The 14,530-nt window shown below is 27.7% G+C and overlaps 1 protein-coding gene across 3 annotated transcripts in view; it reads left to right on the top strand.

Annotated features, from left to right (window-relative positions):
* The window catches only part of LOC142328826 (tyrosine-protein phosphatase non-receptor type 1-like), an 81,724-nt gene that overhangs the window by 2,610 nt on the left and 64,584 nt on the right, over nucleotides 1-14,530 (top strand). For all 3 annotated transcript variants that reach the window (XR_012757365.1, XM_075372897.1, XM_075372898.1), the window contains exons 2-4: nucleotides 1,911-2,072; nucleotides 8,153-8,287; nucleotides 13,047-13,180. Coding sequence is in view for 2 of the 3 variants with exons in the window: in XM_075372897.1 (XP_075229012.1) it covers nucleotides 1,911-2,072; nucleotides 8,153-8,287; nucleotides 13,047-13,180 (431 nt within the window). In the remaining variant the exon portion in view is untranslated. The remainder of the gene's footprint in view (nucleotides 1-1,910; nucleotides 2,073-8,152; nucleotides 8,288-13,046; nucleotides 13,181-14,530) is intronic.

Here is a 14,530-nt window from a genome sequence, read left to right as displayed (position 1 = left end):
AGTGTAATCTAGCTTAAAAAAAATCTGTTGCATTTGTATTTATAAAATCTTGTATTTTATGATGTTCATTGTTGTTTTATATTATGGAATTTTCTCAATTGTGTGTGGCGATACTAAGTATTTTGGCTGATATTATGTTTTATTTATGAAACCAGTTTTATTGCTAATGGTTTGTTCAGAAAGACATTTAATATGTGAAAATAGATCTTTACTGTGCTTGTCATTTGGTATTTGTATTCTAAGAAGGGTTAGGGGGCCAGGCTTTATGCTTGAAGCATGTTATTCATATTTTATTATGCAGGCATTGGGTCTTGTTTTGAAACAAAGACCCTGGATAGACCCTTAGATAGCCATCCTCCTTAGCTCATACATGAATGTCTGACATAGAAGATCCTGTGTCCTAATGTAGATCTGTTAGGTTTGATCCAAATAACCCAATATGAAGAAGAGATCCACAGATAAGAAAAAAAGATTGATAGTGAAAGAAGACTATCTGTTTGTGGAGGAACTGCAGTAAAAGACCTATAAATTGGATTTGTCTGAACCTCATCTGCTCAAGGTCCCTTCCTGGAAACAGCTGTCCATCCTGACTGCAATAAGTTTGCATTGATCAGTTCAAATATATGCTGCAACAGAAATTGTTTTTCTTATAAAAGTTGAAAAGCCAGGTAAGAACAAGTTCAGGCTTTGTGAGGAACAACCTTGCTCTTAGAAATATTACATTATGAAACTATGTGAGTGATGTTTAATTAAGCCACTTAACACTATTGTTGAGCATAGTGTATTTAGTCTTTCAAACTTGAAGTTTAGTGTGAAACTTCTGTAACTTCAATTTATCTAATGGAAACCAATCGCTACAGATATTGTCACTATTTTTTACAAGATATGTCATTAAAATTCCATTGTAATTCAGTTCCATAAGCTCTGTTTCATTATAGTCTTTTCAACATTTATTCACATACCAAACTGTGTATATCATCAAAGTCATGTTCATTATTTGTAACATTTTCTGTATTTTTTTCCATAAATGTTCTGAAATAAAACCTTACTAAAATAAAAGGGGGAACTGATAAGTTGAATACCAAATCATGTTTTGGTATACAATGTTTAATAGACTTTGCAGTCTTTGCAATAGACTTTAATAGACAGATTGCAGACATGACAGCCTTTTCATTTTCTATTTCCAGTGGCTATATAGTGTAAAATTTTTAATGAAATCAATTGTTTACAGTAATGAGATATTGCAGCAGTAATCAACTTAGTATGAGTATACTGACTAAAGCAGAATTTTATATAAATGTATGAGTGTGCAACCTGAAGCTTGTTTTTTTGTCAAATCATAAATATATGAACATTTGGTCAAGAGTTGTTAATTTAATAATATTTTGTGTAAATTATTTACTTTTATATTAGTGGGCTATTAGTACCTTGCAAAGTTACTAAGCAGTTTAACAATTACACTTAATGATAAGTATTTGGAAGTTAACTTACATTAATTATGATAAGTTTAAAAGAAATTAATTTCATGTCAATGTATATAGTAATGTATTATTGATTTGAATTAACAGATATTCTATTTGATTCTGTCAAACTTCTAGCCTACTTCATTATAAATAATAAGGTATCATATGGTTGAAGTATATTTATGTGTGCCTATAAGGCATTATTAAGTTATGCCATTTGTTTTTAAGGACAAGGTGAGGATTATATTAAAAAAACGTATGGGGTGATTTTGAAAAAGTTGTGAAAATTAAATCCATGTGGTTTAACTGGTTTGGTTCGTGTGATATAACCATGTATAAATTTATTCATGATTAATTTTCCATGTAATTGACATTCTGTTATTTTTTATTCACATGATATTTAATTACATTTTTACTTAGTTATTAACTTATTTTAATTTTTTTCAGGATATTAGGAAAGAATGTTTAAAATTTGATTATTCAGCAGTTGAAGCAAAAAAACTGAAAAATAAAAATTTAAATCGTTACAGAGATGTTAGCCCATATGATCACACTAGAATTATTCTTAAAAAAGGAACATGTGATTACATTAATGCTAATATTGTTAAGGTAATATAATACAGTGATATATTTTTTGTTATAATTTGATGTCTTTCTTTTTAAGTTTGGTATGGTGATTTTATTACACTTTTAAGCCTCTAAGAAATTGATTTTTATGTTTATTTATTGACAATTTTATGTTTTTTAATTTATATATGTATGTATGATGATGATGATGGTGATGATGTAACAACTTTTAATTAATTTTATCAGAGATTATTATTGGTTATTAATTGTAGGATTTGTTTATTTGTATTAAATATTTATATATTGAATGACGTTTTTATATCTTTAACATAAATGTTTTGGCTACATTTCTTATTTATTTATTTGTTTTGTTTTATATTAACTGTAATTTTGTAATTAAATGCTTTACTTAGTTATGAATGGTTTTCGTATTGTTTAATTTTTTTGTAAACATAGTAATATTTGTTATCAATTGACATTATCGGTCAGGCATACTTCTAGGAAATTGATATGTCAATGAAATTAGTTTTTATCATTTTTATATCCTGATATATTAGTTAAAGTTTTTTTTTATATATGCATTTTATTAATACTCGTTTGTGTATGCTATTTGTATCAGAAATTTTATATCTTAAAAAAAATTATAATTACTATTTATGATAAATTTATTATTTGTTGAAAGATTCTGTGTATATATTTATTCATATTTATAATGCTTACATGTTCATTGATAAGATGTTACTAAATTCTAAGAAAATTAAACCTAATAAGATTATTTTTAATATCTTTTACAATTTTTTTTTTTTTTGTTATATATCTTTTATTTTATTTTTTAACAGCTTTTTTACATCATCCATCATAACTGACCCACTTTTAAACTGACTAGCCTGATTAATCAGTTCTTTTTATATGGATGAGATCTCATTATACATAATCTGTTTTGCATAATTGTATCTAAATAATAGTTATAATTGTCAGGAGGAGGCAGTTATATTTAAAAATTACTTTCCTGAAGTTGCAGCAAGCACTGTTAGTTTACTCTTAATCTGTAACCCCTTATCCTTTTTCTGCTGCCTGATTGTAACCTTGATGGAATATTAATGTGCATCGAACTTAAGTTAAGTGCACATATTTTTTCAATCATTTTTGTTTTTAATTTATTAATATTTATGTAAATGCATTATAACATAATTATTAATCTATTAATCAAATAATTATCACAAAAGAACAGTATTATCACAAAAGAAGGATCTTATCTTAAAAGTGCTGTCTTACTATCCACTTGTTGGAAAAAATTACTTTTACAACATATAATACTGTTTGGTATTATTCTTGAGAGTTTCAATATATTTGAAGAAAATCTATTGGAGTAACTGAAATAAAAAATGAAAGTAAAATTTTGTCTGTTTTCACAGTAATGTGAAAACATTAACCATTTAAATTAAATTGCTTAACATACATGATAGATTACATAAAAGGTAAACATGTAAAAGTAATGTAGTTTAAGTATGTTTAAAATTAATTTTATCTGATGTTTAATCAACTTAAGTTTATTCCAATTTCAGTATTATGGCAGTTTAAAAGAATTCTGTCTTTGCTGTCTGTATGATAGGAATTTTTTTAGAGTGTTTAACAGGAATAATATTGAAAGTATATAAATGTATAATTTTATTTGATATTAAGATGACAAAATGTTATGAAGGAAAGAACTTCTATTATAAAAGGGGAGAATGTTTGGCCCTCTATTGGAATGTTGGAAAAAGTGCAGTCACTTCTTATAAGCATGGAGTATATTGCACTTGTACTTTAAACAAATATTCTTTTCTAAAAGTAGTATTCTTTTGTAGAATTTGCCAGTATTCTACTGATCAGAAGTTTTAATAGTAATTCTTACTTACACAACATTTTGCATTTTGTTGTTAATGGAAATAAGCACGTATCCTTGTCTTGTTTTAGTACTATAAAATTCATCTTTTCTTAAATAAAGAATATTGTAGCTGTAATTGGGCCCCAGACTTGTAGTTACTAGTGGAAAAAGAGAAAAAAACATTTTCATATATAAACAAAATTGTTTTTCCAAGAGCTAACTAAAGTAACAGTTTAATCATTAAAAAATTAATTTTATAAACAAATAAAATTATGTTCTTAAATGTAATTAAGCATTTTTTTTATGAACAAAATTGTAAAATATTTTAAAACTGCAAGAAAACATTTAAAAAGTGGGAGGGTACCTTTTTTGTGTAATTGCAGGAGATTATATCAATGTGTATGTTTACTTGTTGTTCAAAATTGGTATCTACTTTGATATTAATTACAAAAAAAATTTTACATTCCTTCTTCCAACTAGATCAAGCAGCAGTAGACATCCATCTCTGCCCACAATAAGTAATTTTGAGTTGTTTCTAACTTTTTTTATAAAAATGATTTTTAAATAAATTTGTTTGTAGTTACTTATGTTATACTGTGTTTACTGTGTTATCTTTGCTATTTAATATTGCACCTATTTACTTATTTTCTAATTATAATTGTAGTATAATTTTAGTATGCTTTGAATAATTTTCATGGATTGATTTTTTTTAAACATCAATGTTGAATTCTTTCCAAAGAAGCACTATTAATAATTATTACATTTTTAATTTATGTTTTTATTTAATTATTAACAGATTGTGTGTGTGTGTGTGTGTGTGTGTGTGTGTGTGTGTGTGTGTGTGTGTGTGTGTGTGTGTGTGTGTGTGTGTGTGTGTGTGTGTGTGTGGGTGGGTGTGGGTGTGTGTGTGGGTGTGTGTGTGTGTGTGTGTGTGTGTCTGCGCGCGCCTGGGCCATGCATAAAATCAATTGAATAACATGTTAAGTTTCCTTCTTTTTTGGAATAGTAAGAATTTACTTTGAATGATTTTCTATATATTGGAATAAATATTTTTATAATGCAAAGTTTTACCTTTGTTTATAAAACATTTAGCCATTATCTAGTCACTATTATGGAATGGTTTGTGTTTATATTTATTATACGTATTGTAAGTTATAATTTTATGTAATTCCAAGACTTGACTTCCTATAAAAAATGACTTGAATGTGTTTCTGTAATTGTATTTGGTCTGTCATAATATAATTATTTCTAAGAATACAGTTAGTGTATTATGTTTTTTAATAATGTGAAGTAAACTCAACAATAATTGTTGTACATTTCATAGAATGATGTGATGTAGTAGTTCAATGGAACTATTTAATTGCATTCTTAGCATTTGTTAGTGGTTTTTAATTTTTTTAGTGGTACCTCTACCTGTTATTTTTCTAATAAAATGAAGTTAAATTTAAAACAGTTCCTAATGTAGTAAATTTAATTTATTTATATTAGCTTATTTTTTTAAACACTATTTGCCATTATTTCATTCTTTTTATATTTCATGTTTTCCTTGTAATTTCAATTTCATAAGTCAAAACTCAATAATATGAAAAATCTCTTAATTTGGATAAACAGGAAATCCTTTTTTTTTAAAGATTGTTTAATGTAATACTCTAATGAATTAATAATATTAACTAAAAAAATGAACATAAAATTTAATTTTTTAAATAAAAAAATTAATTACAAGTAAAATAAGATTTTTATCCCTAATTCCTAAATTAAGTTTCTACTTAAAAACAAAAAAAAAAAAGTGTATGTGATTGGTAGAGCATGTTGGTAGCATATCTAGCATATTGGTAGAGCTAAAAAAAGCTTAAAAGATAATTGCAGAAGTTACCATATTTATATAAAAATGGGCTTATTGGAGGAGGGGGGGTTTGGTTAACAACATTTTAGAATGTGTTTTTTTATGAATGTTATTTATTTTCAAATTTATAACATGTTTTTCCCAATAAGTTACTTTTGAAAGTCTTTTATAATGTAAACTATAATATAAAACTTAAGTGTTTAAGGAATTTATTATTGGATAATTTTTTTAGAATAATTTGATGTAGTTAAAATAACATTTTTGTGAATATTACCCAGTTAATTAAGAATTGAATGAAAGTGTACACTTAAAATTACTGCCTTGATAAGCTTACATACTCTATTTTAAAAGTATGTGGACATGAAAGAGCCATTTTGCACAGGAAAGAATCCTGATTTTATCAAATATAGATCTAAGAATCTAAAAAATATTTGTATGGAATGTAGTAGCACTTAGTGTTTGTGGAATGAAGACAGTAAGAAAAGCAGAAAGGAAAAGTATGTACAGGCCTTTGAAATATGGTGTTACATGAGGGTGAAAAATAAATTGGTTTGGTTAAATAGGAGGTAGAGAGATGAGATGAATAGGAAAGTAAAGAAATTTAAACAAAGTTTATGTAAGTTTTTATTTGAAATATGATGTCATTTCTAAGTTCTGGCAATACATATAGACATTAAAGTACCTTAATAGATTTGTATGTTATGACAATGCATGGAGCCATTAATTCTGTAATACTGGTAATGCTCAGCCACAGACATTGTGTGCAACCACCAAGACTCTTGTGAAATTGAAATGTGAACACATTCAACACCGTCCATACTTTCCAGATTTGGCGCCCTGCAATTTTCATTTTCTTTCTACAATTAAAGAAGTATATTAAGGGCATTCATTTCACCGTGGATGATTAATTGAAGGGACGCAGTAGGGTTGTGGATCAAGAAAAGGCAAATTCTTCATTGAAAAAATTTAGCTGTAAATGGTGACTATATGGAAAAATAAATGTAATTTTTAAATAGCAAATAAAATATAGTTTTATGGCATATTTATTTCGTTTGACTATTTCTTTTCATTTTCAAGTTATGAGTTATTATTACAATTCAGCTATCTTTGTAGATCTTTAAAAAATATTTCTTTTATTAAAAAATCTGATGTTGACACCACATGACTTCATTGTATGTCTATTAAATTACATATATACATTTTTTCTGCACTTCATTTAAACTTATTTCATCTGAAAGTGAGATTTGATCCTCCAATTCATTAATAAAAGTTGACAGTTACACAATTACTAAAGTATCAGTTTTTATTAACATCAGATTAAATTATTAATTCAACAATCTTACCTGAAATATTAGAGTAAAATCTCTTGAATACTCTTTAAATAAATTGTTTACAAATAATCCAATAATAAAAACTGATTATTCTACACTATAAGTTCAAATTTAATATTTGTAACCAGTATACAGGAGTTCACTAAATGGAATAGTTTAATTGTTATTAACTTATGTGTACCAGAAATCTGAAATACCCACCAAGAATCTTGTGCATATTATGCATAAATGAAAAAAAAATTCAATAATCACTTTAATATGAACAATTCAAAAATATATTTTATCTTTCTGTCAAATAATTAAATAAAATGATTCTTTTAAAAATAAATGAACAAATTTTTATAAGAATTTACTAAGAAAATAAAAAAAATAATACAATTCTAAATTATAATTTTCAATTAATATTAAATAAGTGCATATGTTTCGCCAAATATTTTACATATACATATATGTAATCCTATTAAATTACATTTAGACATTTTTAAAAGTACATACAATTTTATTTCACTAATAATTACTTTTTTTATCATTGAATTATTATTTATTATAAAAATGTTTTTAAAATCACAGGTTAATAATGATTTAATCAATATATTTAAATTTAAAAAAAAGAAAATTTAAAAAAGAAAAAAACCAAAAGGTATAGAAGTGCGAGTCAAACCAATGTGTGTTCCCTTTAAGATCCAAATAATTCATTAATTGAAGTTTTAATTTTGATTGGAATCAAAAAGGGAGGTGCACAACTAGTTGTTAGAGCAGTGCTAAATCCAAAATTTCAACATTCTGTGGCTAATCGTTTTTGAGTTAATGCGAGATACATATGCACATACATACATAATACGTACGTACAGACGTCATGCTGAAACTAGTCAAAATGGATATTTCCATTGAAATTTGAAAACCGAAATGGTTCGTGATCACAATACTTGTTTTACTTTGTGCAGGAAAGTAAAAAGGTATATGAGAATTAATAAATTGACAGGTTAAATAATTTGCAGTTGAAAGAGGCTTTGATTTCAGGTTGGTGGGGTTGTACTGAATTGATTTTTTTCTGTTGTTTACTGCATTGTTGCTATTACAGATGGAGGAAGCAGATAGACAATATATTTTGACACAAGGACCTCTTCCAAATACTACTGATCATTTTTGGTTGATGGTTTGGGAACAGAATTGTTCAGCTGTTATTATGCTTAATAGAATCATTGAAAAAGATCAGGTTTGTATATCTTATATTTTTTGCTTAAATATAAACAATTTTACAAATTTAGAGTTTCTTTAATTTATATTTAAGTTACTTTATTTACTATTTTCAATGCTCATGTCACTTGTATAACTATTTTATGTTAAATTACCTATAAATTAGCTTAGTTGATATTTAAACTAAGAGCCCTTTATCTCTTTTTGCAAATTTCCAGAAATTGGATTTACCATGATGTGAATGCATCCGAGGAAAACTGAGGTAATTGATTAATAGATAATTGAGCAGGCAGTTCAACATTTATTCTTATTTTTAGCTTAAAGATATTCATTAAGCATTGTGTTAGTGAGCTCTTACGGTTGCATTCTGATTTGATGATTAGAATTATTTAGCAATTGTGGAATTAGGGCTACAAATTTAAGAATCAAATTTAATTATGTGTATGAATACATGTTAATTTATTATGACACTGGACAGTTCTTTACTGTTATTTTATTATGTATTGCTTGATGTTGGGGTTCCCATACTCAATTCTTTGCTATTTCTTTAATTTGGGCTCTCATTTACCAACAACAATTTTCATGTCCTCTATACCTTAGTTTTCTGACTTAACTTGGTATTCCTCTTTTTCTTTTTCCCACTACTTTGTCTGAATCTTGTTTCTAACATTCTTTCCTCCTTTGCTCCTTGAGCCCAAATAATATTAAACTGTATTACTACAGATTGTTGTCCATTGCTTTGCTGGTCCTCTATTGTGTACCTTCATCTTGTCCTTTCTCGCCGCTCCACACATTCATTTTCCCTTTACAATCTTCATGATCAAAAATTTAATCTGCATAGTCATTGTTCGTGTATCTGAGCATTGTCACTCTCACTACAGTTGTACACATCTTTTCACTTATACACAGCCTGCTGCTTATCTTTCATCATTTCAGATTATAGTATATACTGTTATTTCATCTTTCTTGTTTTATTTTTGTTCCTCAACGTCACTGGAAAGTAAGATACCATTTGTCTTTATTGAAAAGCCAATTGTTTGAATGTGAGTACCTCTGGAGTTGAAGAAAATGTTGGAAAAAGCGTTTAAAATTAAATATTTGTGTAAACCTTTTAGCCATTAGCTAGTGTAGACAATTCCCCTCATCAAAATTCATTTGGTTCTTATTTCATATAAATAAATATCTAGTCATTTTTTTCCAGATGTTTTGACATATTTGTGAGCCAGCATTCTGTGTATTTCTGCCATTGATAGAATATGATTAACTGGAAAAATGTCGAATTTACAAAACTATGTTTTAGATTTAATTTGTTTGAAATTATGTAAATATTCTGTTACAGCATTAATAAATTTTCATTTTAGTGACATTCAAGCAAGAGAGTTACAAAAGTACTACTGCTCTGAGATGAAAAGAGGGATAGACAATTTCCTGTTAAAATGCTGTATATTCTTAAGTTTGATTAGGGCCAACATCAAATTAATTCATGAGCTTTTTTAAAAAATAGTTAAGCCTTTTAGGAATGGATGAAAGCCTCGAAATATATGATTAAACAAAAAAAAATTATTTAAAAAAAATAAATAATATATATATATGATTTCTATTTTGTTTAAATTATTTATTTTATTTTGTTTTTGTCATTGATTTTAGTTTCAACTTTTAATTTAATTTTAGTAAATGACTTCATATTAATATATATGCCAATTTTTAATTTTAATTTCAACTTTTAATTAAAAAAAAAATTGAATCTAAACATTTTTAGTTTCATTTTTGTTTTGATTTTAATTTGGAAAAGAATCTTTTAAGAATTTTAAATCTTAAGTATAGTATAGGATGATTTTTAATTTCAATTTTAATGTTTAATCTGATACGAATGATTTGAAAAAAAAAATTATTTGGAGCAACTGATGAAGGAAGTAACTTACGAAAGTTCCCTTGCATGAAGTATGGAATAAGGTAGATGTCATCCTATTTTATTTCATTTTATTTATTAATTCTGTACTTAGGTTGATTGGATTAATATATATATATATATATTAAAGATAGGAGAATAGGTGTAATTGAGTGTAAGCCTGCAGTTAATGGAATGAAAAAATATAAGATATTTTTTGTTCAGAATACCTTCCTTTTATGTTATTATGTTTTAGAAATTGAAATTACTTAAATATTCTATATAATGAATTTTTAACATTCATCTTAATTTGTTTGTTTTTTCAACAAAAAAATAAAACCAGTTGTTTTTAAATTTTGTGTAGAACTTCATTATACATATTTCTGATAATGTAAAAAAATCATATTTTAAAGGACATGTTAGCCATACATTGCAAGTTCTATATTCAACATTTTGAATTGTCTTTCTGAAATCAGATATAATTATTTTGTAGGTAGTAACATGTATAGAAAGGGAGCGAGAGAGCTGTATGATTCTATTCAACTGTATCTTCTTCACATTGGCCTTGGTCACTGAATTTCATTCTGGCAACATAATGAATTTAAGGGATTCTTTTTTATAAGAAATTGACATTCCATTGTCCGATAGATCACCTTCTAACCCAACCCTCCCTTTCCTTTTTATTATTTTAGGTTTTTCTTCCTTTAATTGTTCCATATGATTTGTGCTATGATGATGTACCGAATCTGGGAGTGGTATAAACTGGTGTTGTCTAAAAGTATGATGCAGCAGCTATATTTACTATATTATATTAATTGACAAGTTATAAATATGTAGCAAATAGCTATTGTTTCAGAACCAATTATTTATTAAGTAATTGGTTAAATTGGTGATATTTTTATTTATTAATTTTTAATAAATAAAAATATTTTTCTATATGGTGATATTAACAGTCATCATAAAGGAAGCAATTTCTGCCTATTCTTTTTTTAATGAAATTATAAAATTTAATGTAATTAAATATTATAGAAATATTTTGAAGTATTTAAATACTCATATATTTAAAATCGTAAAGATATATATTACACGAGTTTAAAGTAAAAGGTTAACTTATAATGCAGTCTACACCATTAAAGCTCTACCTGGATTGGTCTTTGACTCTCTTTAGAACAATTAGGAAATGATTCTCCAATTAAAAGAGCAAAAATTGACCTTTTGCTCTCAGCTTGGGCTGTACTGAGCAGCTGGGAAGAAATATGATGATATGGATGAGAAAATGTGGAATGATAAATTGGAGTGAGAGATTCTCTTGAAAAAATCATCCCAAAAATCTACAGTCTTTTCATAGCAAAAAGGCAAAATACTCTTCATGGCAAGTAGAAACAAATTTGCTGGAACAGATGCTACAACAAACCTGCTGGAATGAATTTAAAGCCAGTTATGGCTGAAAAAGACACTTTATGGCATGAACTGACCTTGTGATTCGGCGGTGCACAACAGTGGCACAGCGATTTTCTGACACCTACCAGGAGTAACTGTTTATGTTTCAAAGACATGTTCTGAAGTTACAGAAGAAATACAACTACAGCAGGGGGCAGTTAAGACATGCAGATGAAACTCTCACATTCTTCAGTGTGCCAGTAAAACAAGATTGAATGAAGTTTTTGAAATACAGTGCACATATGAACTTTAGGAGCAGAAAAACAGTAATGTACCATAATGCTAGGTATCACTGCTGTTGGACACAAACTCCCATCTTATGTTATTTTTAAACATAAAACCATGTCTAAGGAGAAGCTGATGATTGGAATATTGGTAAGAGTGCAACAGAAAGGATGAGACTGACAAATTGTGCCTGGATTGGTTGATGACAGTATGGTTTCGGTGCTCAGGTGCGCTGTTACATCACAGGTCCATGCTTTCATAGACAGTTTCCGAGGTCATTTAACAGAAAAAGTGAAGAAGAAGAGCAACGACATGGTTGTGATGTAGGAGGGATGACTGGCATGTTAGAACCACTCAAAATTTCCATTAATAGGCTTTTCAAGGCTCATTTATGGGGTTTCTATCATGACTGGAGATGTAGTTTGAAGGAAGAGACTCTGACCAGTTGTCTGAAGAAACATCAATTCTGTGAATGGATCATGGGTGCATGGAAACTCATCCACACGAAACTGTCATCATGAATTTCAAAGTCACCTCCAGTGATAGATGGCACAGAAGACAACTCAATATGGAAAGTTTATCTGAGAATGAGGATATTGTGGGGTTAATGAGGACGAGTAAGACTAGGTGTTAATGTCAACATGAAGTCAACTGATGATTAGGGCTGGATGTTACAGTGCAAAATCTAGTCTGTTAGTGTTTTCACAAAGTGCATATCAAAAATTTTTGTTTATTAATAAACTGTTTTAAGTGACGTGTAAGCCACACCCTATTTCTCTTCATATATCTTTAGCATAAGCCACACCCTATTTTTCCTCAGCAATTTTGGATTAAAAATACTACGACCTACAATACATTTTTTTTTGTGATTAGTTTTTTAATTTATGTTTATTTTTTCCAATCATTTTTATTTTTCATTCATTTGTATCTAAACGTATGATGGCTCACTCTTCTTAGTAAAAGTTTTTATTGATGGTTTTTAGTTTTTTGGTAAATTTTCACTTCCTATTAAATTGTATGTAGCATTGATTTCTTGAATTATTGTTGTTGAGTTTTTGAGTGAAGATTTTATGAAGAGATAAATTGGCCATACCGAGTAATTTCATGTAATTAAATTGTTTTTTTTTTTTGTTTTGTTTATCTATAAAAGGTGGTTTTTAATTAATTATTATTTTCAAGTGATATGCTTTCTGTTCCTTTAGTATATCATGATGTTTGGTTTCAGGTGAAATGTCATCAATATTGGCCAATGGGATCAAATAAAGGTGGTGAAAATCAAATGTTATTTACAGAGGCTCTTCTGAAAGTTGAATTTGTTTCTGAAATTGAAGCATCATATTATATTAAAAGAGTTCTTAGGTACTTAATTCTTTTTTACAATTTGCTAGATTAGGGAATAATTAATTAGATACTTTTTATTTATTTGTAGGTTGTAGTTGTAAAATACATTTACGTAGGTCTAGTGTTATAGTTACTCAGTTTAATGCGATAATGCTGAGCATAGCATTGTCTGTTGAATTTGAATAATCCTGGACAGTTAATGTTAAAAAAAATATGATCTAGCCCAATATGCAGATGAGTAAGGTTCTTGAGAGTGTATTTGTATTATAAATATAAATGCACTCATTTAAAAATATCAGCTAATTGATAGTTTTATTTGTGTATAGGTGTGATAAACATAACATGATGTTAAAGAAAAGACTATGGTTAATGCAATCCTAAAATTGTCTTTGCAAAGCATGACTCCTCAACTGATTCATGAGAAAGTGATATTGACTGAGGAAGAAAAGTGCACTTAATTATAGAAGGAAATCTTGTGAAGATACTGGATCAGGGTAGCTGTTGACCTCAATCATCCCTGAAAAAGATTGAGTACAGTAAGAAGATAATTGATCATGAACAAGATGATAATGAAGTATAAGGGAGTCACTTGTGTAATTGTTTTGATATATTAATTGGTTATCTAGATGATTCGGTCACAAGCAATTCATTTAATATGATGAAAGCCTGATGCTTAGTGGTTGTTCACTGGTCAAAGATACACCAGAGCTGACTGTTTGACTCATTGGCAAAATTTTATGAATAAATGTGACAGCAACTATGTTTTAAGATATTGACAATGTCTGTGGCATACTTTTTAGAAAAGATTCAAACAATAACTTGCTATTTCAGTCCATTACAGTTTCTTAAAACAAATAAAAGAAAAAGATTAGAGAATTTCATCAGGCATTCCTTCCTTTTGGTTCAGTATTCTTTAGTTAAGGTTTTTTTAAACATTCTTTAAACAAGTGACCTCCTGAAATTAAAAGAGCACCTTTATGGAATATGATTTGGATATGGTAGCTGCACTTAATGATTGGCAGTACAACTAGGTCAAATTTTCTATGTCTGGACATCGAAGTAGTAAAGGACCAATCAGCTATGTACATTGTAATATGCAGAGACAACATTAAAATTTGTGATGTAAAGGTTCTAAAAAGTCTGTGTGTTTAGGTAGAATGTGAATATTTTAAATGATTCTCACACCTCCTATGTATCCTCCTAACTGATGGTTGCTGCTGGACAGAATAATAATATTTTCTATCAGTAGAATTGCCCGCAACAGTGGTTTTGTCACGCTGATTGCAGCTAATAACATTTATCTTAAAAATAAAATTAAAAAAAAACAGTATCTTGAAAAGAATTCTATTTTAAATGTAATCTAGAAAT

Source organism: Lycorma delicatula, chromosome 8 (genome assembly GCF_047948215.1).
Source record: "Lycorma delicatula isolate Av1 chromosome 8, ASM4794821v1, whole genome shotgun sequence".
In the NCBI taxonomy this organism is placed as follows: Eukaryota; Metazoa; Arthropoda; class Insecta; order Hemiptera; family Fulgoridae; genus Lycorma; species Lycorma delicatula.
Note: the sequence above shows the minus strand (reverse complement) of the source record. Positions and strands in the feature narration are given on the sequence as shown.